At 50.2% G+C, this 16887-nt stretch overlaps 2 protein-coding genes across 7 annotated transcripts in view; both read left to right on the top strand.

Moving 5' to 3' along the window:
* The window catches only part of AXL (AXL receptor tyrosine kinase), a 41951-nt gene extending 39338 nt beyond the window's left edge, over nt 1-2613 (top strand). Inside the window, exon 20 of the mRNA XM_030795733.1 lies at nt 413-2613. Coding sequence (XP_030651593.1) covers nt 413-764 — 352 coding nt within the window. The 3' untranslated portion in view covers nt 765-2613. The remainder of the gene's footprint in view (nt 1-412) is intronic.
* Nucleotides 2614-3409: 796 nt separating this feature from the next.
* HNRNPUL1 (heterogeneous nuclear ribonucleoprotein U like 1) overlaps nt 3410-16887 on the top strand; it is a 46225-nt gene continuing 32747 nt past the window's right edge. For 2 of the 6 annotated variants that reach the window (XM_030795738.1, XM_030795736.1), the window contains exons 1-4: nt 3410-3510; nt 9166-9288; nt 13706-13859; nt 15590-15663. In XM_030795738.1, coding sequence (XP_030651598.1) covers nt 9171-9288; nt 13706-13859; nt 15590-15663 — 346 coding nt within the window. In that variant the 5' untranslated portion in view covers nt 3410-3510; nt 9166-9170. Of the gene's footprint in view, nt 3511-5084; nt 5723-9165; nt 9289-13705; nt 13860-15589; nt 15664-16887 lie in introns of those variants that run through there. The other 4 variants (XM_030795734.1, XM_030795735.1, XM_030795737.1 and 1 more) reach the window with 4 other exon arrangements.

Below are 16887 nucleotides of genomic sequence, written 5' to 3' on the forward strand. Positions count from 1 at the left end.
TGCCCATGCTCAAGAGGAGAGGATTTATTCTTCATCTTTTGCAGGGAGGAGGGTCAAAGAATTTATGGACCTATTTTAAACCAGCACAGCTTGTAAGTGGCGTAGCCAGGCTTTGATGCAAGTCTGTTCTGGGGAGCTCGGAAGGTCTGTTCTAGCAAAACCTCATCAGAATACTACTCCATACCCAGACAGGTTTCCCGAGACCCTTCACAGCTCCTGAGTCTCCCAGGACCCAACTCAGAAATTCTTGGGAATTCCCAAATCCCCATAGATGGCCTCAAACTGCTGAGGCTCCCTCTAACCCTCTAAAATGCCCCCAGTCCCCTGAGTGTCCTAAAATGTCCCCAGGCTCCCAGAATGCCCCCCTTCTGAGTCCCTGCTCAATCTCCCACCCCTCATTTTGCTGCCCTAGGTATGCCTTGATGTCACGGTGCTGGGAGCTAAATCCCCAGGACCGGCCAAGTTTTACAGAGCTGCGGGAAGATCTGGAGAACACACTGAAGGCCTTGCCTCCTGCTCAGGAACCTGACGAAATCCTCTATGTCAACATGGACGAGGGTGGAGGTTATCCTGAACCCCCTGGAGCTGCGGGAGGAGCTGACCCCCCAACCCAGCCAGACCCTAAGGATTCCTGTAGCTGCCTCACTGCGGCTGAGGTCCATCCTGCTGGACGCTATGTCCTCTGCCCTTCCACAACCCCTAGCCCCCCTCAGCCTGCTGACAGGGGCTCCCCAGCAGCCCCAGGGCAGGAGGATGGTGCCTGAGACAACCCTCCACCTGGTACTCCCTCTCAGGATCCAAGCTAGGCACTGCCACTGGGGGAAACTCCACCTTCCCACTTTCCCACCCCAGGCCTTATCCCCACTTGCAGCCCTGTCTTCCTACCTATCCCACCTCCATCCCAGACAGGTCCCTCCCCTTCTCTGTGCAGTAGCATCACCTTGAAATCAGTAGCATCACCATCTGTAAAAGAAAGGGGTTGGATTGCAATATCTGAAGTCCTCCCAGGTGTTAACATTCCAAGACTCTAGAGTCTAAGGTTTAAAGAGTGTAGATTCAAAGGTTCTAGGATTCAAAGATGCTATGAGTCTTTGGTTCTAAGGACCTAAAATTCCAAAGTCTCTAATTCTATTAAAGTGCTAAGGTTCTAAGGCCTACTTTTTTTTTTTTTTTTTGAGATAGAGTCTCACTGTGTCACCCAGGCTGGAGTGCAGTGGTGCAATCTCGCCTTACTGCAACCCTCGCTTACCTAGTTCAAGTGATTTTCCTGCCTTGGCCTCCCAAGTAGCTGGGATTATAGGTGTGCGCCACCACACCCGGCTAATTTTTGTATTTTTAGTAGAGACAGGGTTTCACCATGTTGGCCAGGCTGGTCCAAAACTCCTGACCTCAAGTGATCTGCCCACCTCAGCCTCCCAAAGTGCTGAGATTACAGGCATGAGCCACTGCACTCAACCTTAAGACCTACTGTTCTAAGGCTCTGACATTCTGTGGTTTTAGATTTTCTGGTTCTAACATTTTTGATAAAGCCTCAAGGTTTTAGGTTCTAAAGCTCTAAGATTCTGATTTTAGGATCTAAGGCTCTATAATTCTAGATGTTTATTTTTCTAGAGTTCAGAGTCCTTAAAATGTAAGATTATAGATTCTAAAGATTCTATAATTCTAGACATGGAGGTTCTAAGGCCTAGGATTCTAAAATTTGATGTTCTAAGGCTCTGAGAGTCTAGATTCTCTGGCTGTAAGGCTCTAGATCATAAGCCTCCAAATGTTGTCTTCTCAAGTTCTAAGATTCTAATGATGATCAATTATAGTTTCTGAGGCTTTATGATAATAGATTCTCTTGTATAAGATCCTAGATCCTAAGGGTCGAAAGCTGTAGCATCTGCAATTCAAAAGTTCCAAGAGTCTAAAGATGGAGTTTCTAAGGTCCGGTGTTTTAAGATGTGATATTCTAAGACTTACTGTAAGATCTTAGATTCTCTGTGTCTAAGATTCTAGATCAGATGCTCCAAGATTCTAGATGATTAAATAAGATTCTAATGGTCTGTTCTGTTTCAAGGCACTATAGATTCCATTGGTCCAAGATTCTGGATCCTAAGCATCTAAGTTATAAGACTCTCACACTCGGTTGTGACTAACTAGACACCAAAGTTCTAATCATTTCTAATGTTGGACACCTTTAGGTTCTTTGCTGCATTCTGCCTCTCTAGGACCATGGTTAAGAGTCCAAGAATCCACATTTCTAAAATCTTATAGTTCTAGGCACTGTAGTTCTAAGACTCAAATGTTCTAAGTTTCTAAGATTCTAAAGGTCCACAGGTCTAGACTATTAGGTGCAATTTCAAGGTTCTAACCCTATACTGTAGTATTCTTTGGGGTGCCCCTCTCCTTCTTAGCCATCATTGCTTCCTCCTCCCCTCCTGTGGGGGTGTGCCCCCTTCAAGCCTGTGCAATGCATTAGGGATGCCTCCTTTCCCGCAGAGGATGGACGATCTCCCACCTTTCGGGCCATGTTGCCCCCCCTGAGCCAATCCCTCACCTTCTGAGTACAGAGTGTGGACTCTGGTGCCTCCAGAGGGGCTCAGGTCACATAAAACTTTGTATATCAATGAGCTTCTGTCTCCTCTTGTCTCCTTTTAGCTGTGATGTGGGCCCATTCCCTGGCAATTCAGTTCCCCCATCAGAAAAAAGAAGAGCTTGGTGGGGTCTTGGAATTCTGTCCTCACTAGAGAGGGTAGAAATGAACAGATAGACAAAAAGACACACAAGCAAAGAGATGCAGATTCTCAGAAATCCCCAGTGAGGAACTGGCATACAGATCCAGGATCACAGACACAGACACACACACACACACTGGTCCCCCGCAAAGTAACAGACATACCCGGGAGGACCTGGTCACAAATACAAAGAATGAAATTCTGGATCACAGACACACACACACCTGTCCCCCGCAAAGTAACAGACACATGAATTAATGGACACACCCGGGAGGACCTGGTCACAAATACAAAGACTGAAATTCAGACGCATAGAGTAACACAGACACACAGAATTACACAGACACAAGCATATTTACAAACATGCTCAGGCAGATACCCGCCACGAATAGGAAGAGCCACAGACCCAGAGTCAAGTGACACAAATACTCAAGAGACATGTAGAGTACAACAGGTACTCACAGCCCCGAACGTTCAGACTGACATAGAAACACAGGCACAGAACACCTCCGATCATCACGGACCCACAAAGGGCCTCCAGCCAAGACCAGCCCACCGTGTCTGGCACGCACTCGCGAGAGGGCGTTCGCGGGTGTGGCCGGCAGCAAATGGAGAAACCCTTGGCAGCGCCCGGACGCCCTCCAGTGGCGGCTCCTGAGAACCGGAGACAGTTCAATCCGGGCCACAAACTTTTTTAGAACAAATCATTGTGGGAAGCTGGGAGGAGAGAGAGAGAAAGGAAGTCGGACGTGGGCGAGGGGCGGGGTGTCTGGACTGGAACCTCTGGGCCCACGTGAGTGTCTGTCCCGCTGCTGAGTGGGTGCTATGTGTCTGGGTTGCTGTAGTGTTCGCTTGTAGTGCAACTATCCTGTGTTATCTTTATTATTCAATGCCGCCTGCCTCTGCGGACCGTAGTGGGCACATCTACACTGCAGCGGGGTGCCTTACCCAAAGCAGATCGGAATTGGGGCCGGGCGCGGTGGCTCACACCTGTAATCCCAGCACTTTGGGAGGCCGAGGCGGGCGGATCACTTGAGGTCAGGAGTTCGAGAGCAGCCTGGCCAACATGTTGAAACCCCGTCTCTACTAAAAATACAAAAATTAGCCGGGCGTGGTGGCGGGGACCTGTAATCCCAGCTACTCGGAAGGCTGAGGCAGGAGAGTCGCTTGAACACGGGAGGCGGAGGTTGCGGTGAGCTGAGATCGAGGCCCTGCACTCCAGCCTGGGCAACAAGAGCGAGACTCCGTCTCAAAAAAAAAAAAAAGAACAACAAAAAAAAAGAACTGGATGCGTCTGATCTGACGCACGCCTGTTTGTTGACGTCTGCGGGGTGTGCCTTTGTCTAAGTAGAGATAGTGTGTGGCTTCTGCGGGCTTAACGTGTGGCTCAGGAGGCAGTGGGCGTCTGCATCATGTAGCCCGATTGCGTCTTACTCGAGTTTTGTTTTCTGAGTTAGAGGCGACAGGTGGTGCAGCGTTAGACACTGGGAAGCTCTGTGGCTTTTGTATTCCTGAGCGCGAAGGTTAATGACGGATCCGTGAGGTTGAGCTTGTCGGTACAGACGCCAGACAGCCCGATTTACGGGAATAGCCGATTAGAGAGTTCGGGAGAGCGGTCGGTGAACTTCTGGATGTCTTTCGGGAGGGGAAGGCTCTATGGTCACGTGCAGAGCGCCGGTTCCACGTCAGGTACCCGACCATAGAGCAAGGCGGCCGCGGACTACCCAAGGGAAGGGGAGGCCGTGTCCTTTACAACTTGCCTCCCGTTGTTAGTCTAGTCTCTATAGCCAAACCTTCGGGACTCTCTAAAGTCAAAATTTTGCTTTTCCTAAAGGAAACTGGGTTCCTTCCCGATTACGAACTGTGTATCCACTTAATCTTTATTTCGTATACCTCCTCCTACAGCGAAATTTGTGAGGCAGTCCTCTGAAGCACGGCCAATCTGGTGAACTTTTCCTAAAACAAGCCATCTCTTCCAGCTTTAGTGAGCTAAGACAATAACTGCGATTGGTGGGCAGATTGTTTTGAAACCGCCCTAACGGCAAGGGGCGGGCCCCTGGTGAATTCATCTCTTTCCGGTTTCTTAAAGGCAACAGGAAGGAGGGGTTTCTGCCGACCCTCCATTTGATTGGTTCTAGTGGTTTTACCCGCTCGGACTCCTCAAGGGGCGGGAGATGTAGACCAATCGGAATGTGTGTTACAGAGACACTTAGTTTGATGAAAGGACTGCGCAGGAAAGGCCGTGGGACGCCCATTCTGAGCTCTCACCGTTGATTGGTCCAAATCGTTACTCCCTTATTTTCATTGGACCTTACGGCAGCCGGCGCGCGAGAGCTACCCAATCAGCACCCGCTCCGCCTCCTGCCTTTTCCCGCCCTCCGCTTCGTTCTCGGCTTCGACGTAGGCCAATGCTTCCTCCCCGGTAGCTCCTAGGCCTTGTCGTGGCCGTTGTTTTGAAAGCCGCGCTCTGATTGGCTAGGTTTCCGGGCCCGCGCCCGTTGCCCCAAGCACTGACCAATTGGCACTCATGTTACATCGGACGAGGCACGGGTGAGGGGGGGAGGCGGTGGCGGCGGCCATTTTGAGCCGCCGCCGCCATTGGAGTGGGCCCCCCCCCTTTCCCCCTTCGCCTCCTGACAGGAAAGGTTTAAGGGGGACAGAGCCCTGGGAGGCCGGGCCGGGCTCGGGGGCCACCCCGGGGGCCCGGGCCATGGATGTGCGCCGTCTGAAGGTGAACGAACTTCGCGAGGAGCTGCAGCGCCGCGGCCTGGACACTCGAGGCCTCAAGGCCGAGCTTGCTGAGCGGCTGCAGGCGGCGTTGGAGGCCGAGGAGCCTGACGACGAGCGGGAGCTCGACGCCGACGACGAACCGGGGCGACCCGGGCACATCAACGAGGAGGTCGAGACCGAGGGGGGCTCCGAGCTGGAGGGGACCGCGCAGCCACCGCCGCCCGGGCTGCAGCCGCACGCGGAGCCCGGCGGCTACTCGGGGCCGGACGGACATTGTGAGAGTGCGCGGGGCGGGGGCCGGGGAGCCCGGAGCCTGGGCCGAGGAAAGGGCTGTGGGACGCGGGAGTCCAGCGCCTGAGGTCGGGGAGACGACCTGAGGATCGGGGGATCCCGCTTCCCGCCGCCGAAAAGGATCTGGGGACCAGGGCCCCGGCACGACCGGAGGGTGGATCCTGACAATCTGTGCCGGGGGGACACTGGGGGAGGGGCCTCTGGGTTTCGGAGGTGAGGGACGGGGGTGGCGGGGAGGATTCCGTACTGTGGGGATCGGAGACCGGAAACTGGTTTCTGGAGCCGAAGAGAGTCGGAAGAACAAGAGGTTTTCCATTTGGGTTGGGGAGGGTCTCGAAAATGGGGATCCTAGGGTACGGAGCTCCGTGGGCTTGGCGGTCGTGTTAGCCCAGCGTGTGGGCTGGGGGGTGGGGAGCCTGTTTCCAGGGTGGGGAAAGAATGTCCAGGTGTGCGGGGCTGCGAGAGTTTTGAGGAAGGAGGATCCTGGAATATGCCACTGGATGCGATCCTGGGAGTTCTCATATTTGGTACGGGGGTTGGTGGGTGAGGTGGAGGCGCTGGTGTCTGTGGCTGGGGAGGCCCTAATGGACTCAGTGCTTTGGAGTTTGGCTAGTGAGCATTTAGGGGCTGCGGGAGATTGAACTAGGGGGCACCCCCATCTCCCTTCCGGGGCTGGAAGGCCACCCTTGAAGCAGGCACAGCCTGGACATTAGGTGCTGGGAGATCTGGGGACTTTCTGGTTGGCTTCTAGAAGAGGTATAGGGAGCCCTAGTGTCCAGAGGCTGGCGGGGGAGAGGATGCTTCCCTGGACAAAGGATCTGGGGGTCTAGAGCTAAGAAGACTGAGGACAAATAACTTTTGAGGCTGCTGCTGACTGGTCTGGAGCTACCTGTGGGGTTTTTGGAGAACAGGGGTAGCTGGGGGTGGGATGGGGGCAGATGAGCTGGTAACATTCCAAGTGGATGAAATATGTGGCGGGAGACAGAGGATCCTGTGTCCAGCACAGAAGGAGTACGTATCTAGCTTAGCGAATATGGGGAGGGGGGAGGCTGTAGGGAGCAAAGAGAAAGAAAACCTGTTGACTTCACTGGAGGCCTCCGAGTGGAGTGTGGGGAAATGTTTCTGGACCTGAGCGTCTCCAAGAGAAATCTCGTTGGTTCCCAGAAGCAGTTATTTGTGTACCCAGGGAGTGGGGGCCCTCGGGGAGCAGCACGGAACTCTGCATCAGCCAGGAGGTGTGACTCTGGGAATGGGTTCGGGTAGATCTGCGGTTGTCCGAGGAGAGGAAACCCTGGTATGGGACGGAGTGAATCTTCAGTTAGAAAAAAAGCAGCTTTCGGGCCGGGTGCAGTGGCTCACGCCTGTAATCCCAGCACTTTGGGAGGCCGAGGCAGGCGGATCACTAGGTCAGGAGTTCAAGACCAGTGTGGCCAACATAGTGAAACCCCGTCTCTACTAAAAATACAAATATTGGCCGGACCTGGTGGTGGGCGCCTGTAGTCCCAGCTACTCGGGAGGCTGAGGCAGGAGAATCACTTGAACTTGGGAGGGGGAGGTTGCAGTCAGCTGAGATTACGCCGTTGTACTCCAGCCTGGGCAACAAGAGTGAAACTCCGTCTCAAAAAAGATAAAAGCAGCTTTCTTTCTTTCTCTTTTTAAAATACAGATGGGGGTTTCGCTATGTTGCCCAGGCTGGTCTTGAACTCCTGGGTTCAAGTGATCTGCTCACCTTGGCCTCCTGAAGTGCTGGGATTACAGGCGTGAATCACTGCACCAGGCCTCAGGGCAGCTTTCTAATAGGACTGGGAAATGGGGGGACTGGAAAGGTTAAGGACTAAGTAGAAGGGATTCTGGCGTAAGAGTTTGTGGAGTTTTTCTGAAAAGAGGGCACCCTGGGACTTGGGGCTAAGGGGATGAGGAGATAAATGAGGTAACAGAAGAGACAGGATTTGGGATTGGAATTGGATACTTGTTCGTAAGAGATAGAGTTTCCTGGAGGGAGATAACTTGAGTGTGGATTTGGGGTAGGCAGTGGCCTGGAGATTATCCAGGACCCAGGTGCTGGAAAGAGGACTTCCCATTGCAGAGACTTGTGAAGAAAGGAGTGGGCCTGTGTGCCTGTCTAGAGCAGGAGGGATCGTGGCAGGAATGCCTAGCAAGAAAGGGTAGTGGGGTAGTAGTGACCTGGTGGTCTGGCTAAAGAGTCATCTCTGAGAGGAAAGCGAATTAGGTGCTTTGGAGCGTAGACTCTAGACTCAGACAGACTTCGTTTCAAATCTGGCTTAAAGATATTGGCAAGTCACTTCACCTCTGTGAGCCTGGTTTCCTTATGTGTAAAATGGGATTAATCAACAAATAGTGTGTTCACAGCCCCTCCAACCTCTGGGGGGTGTTATGAATGAGATCACCTGTGAGGGGCTTATCACTGGGCCTGCCTTTTATGAGAAGGGGGATGTTTTAGAGAATGGAGAAGGACCCTAGAATCATAACTTCTCCAGGAGAGGCTGCCTCTGTGGACACAGGAGAGAGATGCTGGGGAAAAGAGGTTTTGTGAAAAGAGGAGCATTGTGCTCAGAGCCTGGAAGCAGCAGAATAGTTTGAAAGGGCCCCATATTCCAATTAAGGAGATAATGCTATTTCTTCTTCTCTCCCTTATTTGCTACAGCAAAGTCCTTTGAGCCCCCTTCGTGCCTCCCTTAAGCCCTCCTTCAACCTTGGTAAACAGACCCGTAGCAAACCACATGACCTGTGACTTTCCTCCCTTTGGGCTGCACCTGGTTTGTGCCCAGATGTATTTATCCTCTGAGAAGGGGTCCGATCAGTTAGCAAGTGGCAGAATAGTCTCTCCTTCGCTTTGGTTCTGCCTCATGGCTCCTGGCATAGCCACTAGTAGGGCCCTTGGGGCCCTAACTGAGAGCTAGCCCCTGGGGAGGAGAGCCTGTTTGCTGCCCATCCTAGCTTTCTAAAGTTCTCTCTGGGTTTGGCTGCAAGGTTCTTGAGGGAATTTCTGGTTTTAGTTCCACCTCTGAGCTTTCACACGTGTTATCCCAACCCCAGTAACATTCTCCATTCTCATCACTGAGTCATCACCTATGTATCCTTTGAATCAAGGCTTATCTGTTATTTTCCAGGTCCCGTTCTTCGCTCCTGGTACTACTTTGTAGCCTTCAACACAATCATATTAAGTTTTTGTGTGTATTTGTTTTAAGATTTGTCTGTCTCACTAATCAAAGGCTTCAGTGGGGCAAGCTTGTCTTCAGCTGTATCCCAGGCTCTGGAGTATAGTATGCATTCCATGAATAGTTAATATTATTACTCTTACCACTCTTAGTTGAGCTCCTGGACCTGCAGATGCCTTCTGGACCCTTTGGTCCAGGGTTCTCCATGAACCGCCCCTCTAATTGGCCATTTTTTATTTTGTTTTAAGATGCCATGGACAATATTACCAGGCAGAACCAATTCTACGATACCCAAGTCATCAAACAAGAAAACGAGTCAGGCTACGAGAGGAGACCACTGGAAATGGAGCAGCAGCAGGCCTATCGCCCAGGTAGGAGAATACACATGGTTCATCTCTTAGGATGGAAACAGAATCTACATGGAGCCTTTTACCCTCTGCTTAGAGCATGTCTTCCCAGAGAAAGTATGCATCTTTTTTCTTGGGCAATTCATCTAGACTTTGTCACTCTGACAAGAATTGTTTAAAGGAAAGATCTCAGTCCTATTTCCAAGTGTTGGGAGAGGGGAGGTTCCATGGTATCTGTATAAAAGTGATGTTAGTATCAGCCGGGTGCAGTGGCTCACTCCTGTAATCCCAGCAGTTTGGGAGGCCGAGGCGGGCGGATCACCTGAGGTCTGGAGTTCGAGACCAGCCTGGCCAACATGGTGAAACCCGTCTCTACTAAAAATACAAAAATTAGCCAGGCATGGTGGCGGGCACCTGTAATCCTAGCTACTTGGGAGGCTGAGGCAGGAGAATCACTTGAACCCAGGAGGCAGAGGTTGCAGTGAGCCGAGATCACGCCATTGCAGTTCACTTAGTCTGGGCAACAAGAGTGAAACTCCATCTCAAAAAAAAAAAAAAGATGTTAGTATAAGCACCCTGGAGAGTTGAGACCCCCTAGACTAATACTTGAATCTTATTTAGAATCTTAGAATGGGGGAGCCAGAAAGAGCCTTCTAAGTCTAATCTGGTATTTCTCATGTTCTGAAGATTATTGTTTCAGGGTATATTATTAGGGGATTCTCAGAAAAGGGTTCCTTAGCCAAATGTGTCAGGAAAATGTAGCATGTGCTATATCGTCTCTTGGAAATTCACTGTGCTCGTTAGAACATTAAAGGCTCTGAGAAGTCTTGAATTAAAAAAAAAAAAAAAAAGCTGTGTGTCAGGCCTCAAGCCAGGTGCGCTGGCTCATACCTATAATTCCAACACTTTGGGAGGCCAAAGTAGTAGGATCGTTTGAGACCAGGAGTTCCAGATCAGACTGGGCAACATAGTGAGACCCCTTCTCTACAAAAAATTTAAAAATTAGCCAGGCGTGGCTATGACTGACTACATGCACACACCTGTAGTTAAAGCTACTCGGGAGACAGAGGTAGGAGGATCACTTGAGCCCAGGAGTTTGAGGCTGCTGTGAGCTGTGATTGCACCACTACACTCCAGCCTGGGTGACAGTGCAAGACCCTGTCTCAAAAAAAAAAAAAAAAAAAAAAAACCTAAAATTAAAAGTAGGTCAGGACACAGTGGCTCATGCTTGTAATTCTAGCACTTTAGGAGGCTAAGGCAGGAGGATCACTTGAGCCTAGGAATCCAAGACTAGCCTGGGCAACATAGTGAGACCCCTGTTGTCTTTAGAAAAAATTAAAAATTTCCTGAGCATGGTGACATGCCTGTAGTCCCAGCCACTCAGAAGACCGAGTCAGGAGGATCACTTGAGCCCAGGAGTTCAAGGCTGCAGTAAGCTATGATCGTGCACGGCACTCTAGCCTGGGCAACAGGAAGACCTTGCCTTTTTTTTTTAGACAGAGTCTTGCTCTGTCGCCCAGGCTGGAGTGCAGTGGCGTGATCTCGGCTCACTGCAATCTCCGCCTCCTGGGTTCATGCCATTCTCCTGCCTCAGCCTCCCGAGTAGCTGGGACTACAGGCTCCTGCCACCAAGCCCGGCTAATTTTTTGTATTTTTAGTAGAGACAGGGAGGGTTTCACCGTGTTAGCCAGGATGGTCTCGATCTCCTGACCTTGTGATCCGCCTGCCTTGGCCTCCCAAAGTGCTAGGATTACAGGCGTGAGCCACCGCGCCCAGCCAAGACCTTGGCTTAAAAATAAAAACAGGCCGAGTGCGATGGCTGTTACATACCTGTAATCCCAACACTTTGGGAGGCTGAGGTGGGAGGATTGCTTGAGTCCAGGAGTTCAAGACCAGCCTGGGCAACAAAACCCTTTCTCTATAAAAAAATAAAAATATTACCTGAGCATCGTTGCACATTCCTATAGTCCCAGCTTTTTTTTTTTTTTTTGAGACGAAGTCTCGCTCTTGTTCCCCAGGCTGGAGTGCGATGGCGCGATCTCGGCTCACTGCAGCCTCCGCCTCTCAGGTTCAAGTGATTCTCCTGCCTCAGCCTCCCAAGTAGCTGAGATTTCAGGCGCCTGCCACCACGCCTGGCTAATTTTTGTATTTTTAGTAGTGACGGGATTTCACCATGTTGGCCAGGCTGGTCTCAAACTCCTGACCTCAGGTGATCTGCCCGCCTCAGCCTCCCAAAGCACTGGGATTACAGGCGTGAGCCACTGAGCCCGGCAAAGTCCCAGCTACTCTTGACCCTGAGGTGGGAGGATCACTTGAGCTAGGAAGTTGAGGCTCCATGAGCCGTGATGGCAGCACTGCATTCCAGCTTGGGCAACAGTAAGCCTCTGTCTCAAAAAAAAATTTTTTTTAATTAAATTTAAAAACCTTGTGTCTTCTTGGGCTGGTGTTGCTGAAAATATTTTTTTAAATTAAAAATAGACAGCCTTGTGTTGTATTGTTTAAACTTAGGATTTCCCAAGCATGTTAAGTATATATCTTTACAGAACAAAGTTCCCCATGATGCCAACTCTCCCTTCCCTTTTTTTTTTTTTTTTTTGAGACAGAGTCTTGCTCTGTCGCCCAGGCTGGAGTGCAGTGGTGCAATCTCGGCTCACTGCAAGCTCCGCCTCCCGGGTTCACACCATTCTCCTGCCTCAGCCTCTCCGAGTAGCTGGGACTACAGGCGCCCGCCACCACGCCCGGCTAATTTTTTTGTATTTTTAGTAGAGACGGGGTTTCACCGTGGTCTCCATCTCCTGACCTCGTGATCCGCCCGCCTCGGCCTCCCAAAGTGCTGGGATTACAAGCGTGAGCCACCGCGCCCGGCCTTCCCTTCCCTTTTTTTTTTTTTTTTTTTTTTTTTTTTTGAGATGGTGTCTTGCTCTGTTGCCCAGGCTGGAGTACAATGGTACGATCTCGGCTCACTGCAACCTCTGCCTCCCAGGTTCAAGTGATTCTCCTGCCTCAGCCTCCCAAGTAGTTGGGACTACAGGCGCACCACCACACCCAGCTAATTTTTTGTGTGTTTTTAGTAGACATGGGGTTTCACCATGTTGGCCAGGATGGTCTCAATCTCCTGACCTCATGATCTGCCTGCCTTGGCCTCCCAGAGTGCTGGGATTACAGGTGCGAGCCACCACACCTGGCCTCTCCTCCCCATTTTATAGATTGAGGAGTTGGCTTGTCCGATGGCAGAGCTGGGGCTAGAACCTAGCACACTTGCTCCCAGGCTAGTCCTTTTGGTTAATAAGCAGCATTCCTTATCATTTGTGCCTTACTATTTGGAAAGCAGGGTCCCACTATTGAGAACTGATGGAGTCCGGACTGACCCCCAGTTTTGTGCTGCTTTTACTATGTTGTGGCCCCGCAGTGCCTTTTCTTAGTGTATCTGGTTGATTTTGTCTAATGCCATTCTGGTTCATCCACAAAGTTAAATCCCCAGACGTTTCTTGTGGGTGGCTCAGAACTTTACTGAATGTAGGTTAAACTGCAGATTTGTGTCAGGCTCTGTGAGACTTGTAGGATCATTCAGCCACAGGAGAATATTTTCTGTGCCGTTATCCACAGACATTCATCAGGAGCCCTGTGTGAGCCCAACCTATTGCTGGGAACCAGGGAAGCTCTCTTCAGGATGGCTGAGCACTATCCCAGCCCTAGAGAACCAGGAGACTTTTCTGAGAGATGTGGTCCACATGCCAAAGCTGGGGAGTGATCCAAAATGGTCTGGGGTTGAATGCAGAAATGAGTAGATGTGAATGAGCTTCAGAGGTGGGGAGTGATCCAAAATGGTCTGGGGTTGAATGCAGAAATGAGTAGATGTGAATGAGCTTCAGCATCAGGGATTAATGCTGTGGGAGAAATGAAGGTAGCCTACATCTATGGTTTGCTCTTGGTTAGGCACTGATTCCTGGAGTCTGCCTGAGACTAGGACTTACCCGTGGTCCACAGCACGGTATCCCTTCCTGACTTTCTGTTAATGGTATGACTTAAAGAGGTTATTGCACCTATGGGATGGCTTAACCAGAGTGATTCTGGCCTCTTTTGGTAGGGTAACTAAAGCTTGTAGAGTTAGCTGCAGGACCACAGTACCCTGTTGAATTCATCCTCTCCTGCTCCCTTGCCAGACTGAAGAAGCTTTGTAAGAACTAAGGCGGAGAGGTTCTTTGGGAAGAGAAATTGGAGAATTTAGGGTCATGGCATCGCAGATCCTAGCCCTGTTCTCCAGTACGGCCTTCTTGGCTGGCTCAGCAGGCTTCTGTTGAACTCAGCAAGCTGCCTGTGCCCAGCCCTTCATCACTGTAGTGAGGATCCTGCTCACATCTCCCAAGGGAAAAGGGACCAGAAAAGTGATAGCTGGGGAGCTTGCGAGTGTCTTGACCATCTGAATTTGTCCTGGCAATAGAAATGAAGACAGAGATGAAGCAAGGAGCACCCACCAGCTTCCTCCCGCCTGAAGCTTCTCAACTCAAGCCAGACAGGCAGCAATTCCAGAGTCGAAAGAGGCCTTATGAAGAAAACCGGGGACGGGGGTACTTTGAGCACCGAGAGGATAGGAGGTGGGTGTATGAGGCAGTAGTCACCCTTGCTCTGGTAGGTCTCTCTATCTATAGTCTCGTGCTTGCTGAGGACATTTGCACTAACCTAGAGGGGCTGAGTAGAGATTCCCTCTGTTTCACACTTCCTATCCCTTCCTGTACTTACTACCAGATTCAGCTTTCCTAAACTTTTGGTCCTTCCCCCAGTTCCTCCCTTCTTACCTGCGGGGTAACTTCTAAATATCTTAGACTTTCACGTGAGATGCCAGCCTGCCTCTTCTGTCCTTTGCCTTACTGCCCCTGCAGTCAGCTGCTTGATACCCGTAATGAAAGAAAGATCTATTTCCTAACACTACTCCCAAACACACATCCTCTTCCCATTCATCCACTTGTTCAGTCAGCTCTCACAGTGCTGTCACGAAGTGCCCACTCTTGGGCTGGACACTAGCAACATACAGATGGACAGTGGGTTTTGCCTTCTGTTGTTCCAGTATGGGACATACACAAGTAAGCCACAACCTCTGAGGTGAGTAGTCAGGATGCAGGTGAGTTTCAGGAGTTCAGAAGAGGGAGCAGCCTCTGTTTTGGTCATTTCCCTTCCCTAACAAGCCCTTCCCTCCTTTCCCTCCAGACCAAGTCCTTCCCTTCCCTCCTTCCTTCCTTCAGTTCCTGTCTGAAGCCTTTCGCAATTGTGAAAACTAGGAATGGCCACTGTACTCATCTGGACCAGTCATCTGACATTCTATTTCCTATCTAGCGGAGTCCACCTTCTAAGTAGCTTGTTACTCTCCAAGACAGGGCCTGGATCTCATAGGCTATGATTTAAGTTAGGACATGGAGCCCACCTCATATGGGGTTCTTCCACTGCTTCCCACAGAGCAGAGGCCTGGAAGCTACTTACTGATGGAGAGCAAAGGAAGAACACTCGCTCTGATCCTGGGCTGGCAGGGAAGGTTTCCTAGAATGGACAACATGTGATGAGCACAGCTCATCCGTGTTAGCCCTGGCCTGGCGAGGCCAGAGGGGCCCTCCACCAGAGGGAAGCCTGCTGCTGGGAGAGTCAGCAGCCAAATGGGCATGGGCTCCCCATCTGTGCATGCAGTGCACTGCAACCACCCAGACTGTCCAGGCAGGACCCTGAGTGTTAGACTCTACCTTTCTACCCTTCTTCCTCATTCCTGTACAGCAGAAACCAACAGTGTTAAGTCCCTTTTTTAATATTTTGGTAGGAAAATGAATATCATTTATAATTTAGGACACAGAAAAAAATGGGTCATCTCAAATTCTTACAGATGGAGGATTTTAAGAAGCCTGGTACATGGATAGATAGTAATTATTGGGATTTATCTAGGCTCTTGCACATTCCCCTTCCTGGCCAGCACCCTTTTGGGATACTGCAGCCTCCAAACAGTAATAGAGATCAGTGTGGAAGTGGTTGTCAACATGCAGAGGGTATGGATCAGAATCTTAGGGTGTAAAAAAAGACTGAAAAAATTCCCTAAATGATTCTGATGCCCCCGTTCAGCAGAGCATGCCTTGTCCAATCCCTGTCTCCACCGTAGGAGTTGACAGTCATTGCTCTCCTTGCAAGGATGTAGGGTTTCAGAGTTCTTTTGCCCACCTCTGTGGAAAGAAATGGAGATTCAGGAAGCAGTCTGGAGGCCCCTCATAGATTACAGCAGAACATTCATTTTCTTTCCTTTGTGCTTACCCATTGTTCTTGTGTGACTTAACCCCTGTTTCTAATACAGGGGCCGCTCTCCTCAGCCTCCTGCCGAAGAGGATGAAGATGACTTTGATGATACGCTTGTTGCTATTGACACCTGTAAGTCTTTGGAGTGTGCATCTAATTCTGCCTTACAGTCAGTGTGGGGACATCGTGTCTTGACCTTCACCAGAATCCTTGCCTGGCACCGTCCAGAGACACTGTTAGTCCACATGTGAGACACAGCATAGCTCTGGAGCAAGAGTACTGGTTTGGAGGCAAAAGACCTACTCCCAACTCTAGCAGTGGGACCCTGGGCAAGTCATTCTACTTCTCTGAGCTTCCCTTCAGGAAGGAGTAAATCTGCCGTAATAACCTCAGAGGATTTTCAGGGATACTCCTCAGTGGATATAGGAGCAATTTGGGAAACCCTGAACCGCCCTGTACACACAGGGGTCATCATCTAATCAGGAAGGGAATCTGAGTGCAGCTGGGGAAACTTAACTCTTTGACAACCAGTTCCCATTTCCATCAGCTGCTCACGTTCCTGGTGAAACCAATGCCACTGTGTCCTGTGAGGCAGTAACCTGGCCCGCCCTGCTGTCTGTCCTCCAGTTCAGTTTTTTTTCCACTGGATAAGTGGCTTTCACCTTCACTGTGCATCTGAGCGTTTGGAGGAATTATTATAAAAGTCCTTTCGCTCAGACCTCCTAGTCAGAGTCTAAGTGGTAGAGCCTATGAATCTAAATTTTTACACGCACCCAGAAGCCCAATCAGGTCTGAGAACACTGCACTTCTCAACAGAGCAGAAGATAAGCAGCAATTTATTCATCTATTTCTAGAGAAGCTTATGTTTATAAAGCACTGGCTACATGCTTCAGTAAGAGATAAAAATATACACAATCTCTAATATCACAAGCTCTCGAAGACAAAATCTACCCAGAGTAGAGGTAAACATTGTTTAAAAAATGTTGGGTGGCAGTGGTTCATGAGGCAGCGTCTGATGAAATGAAAATGTACAGACCATGGCGGTCAGCCTTCAGAGAAAGGAGAGCGCCTTATGGGAGGGATGGTTAGGAAAGGCTTTCTTGGAGGCGTGACTGGCTCCTTGAATACTGAGAATATTGAGAAGGGTAAGAGCAACAGTAGGAGAGTTCTAGGCCCATGAAAGGAATTAAGAGCCTATGGGGCACCTGAGCATTGGTTCCTGGGTGGCAGATGTGGATCAGGGTCAGATCCCTGTATAGCTATTGGAAACAGAAGTCTGGCTCCCAAATTGATAGAATTTAGCACAGAGGGTGGTAGGAATATATGGTGGTGGTGATTAACCTTTTTGTATTCTAA

Source organism: Nomascus leucogenys, chromosome 17 (genome assembly GCF_006542625.1).
Source record: "Nomascus leucogenys isolate Asia chromosome 17, Asia_NLE_v1, whole genome shotgun sequence".
Classification (NCBI taxonomy): domain Eukaryota; kingdom Metazoa; phylum Chordata; class Mammalia; order Primates; family Hylobatidae; genus Nomascus; species Nomascus leucogenys.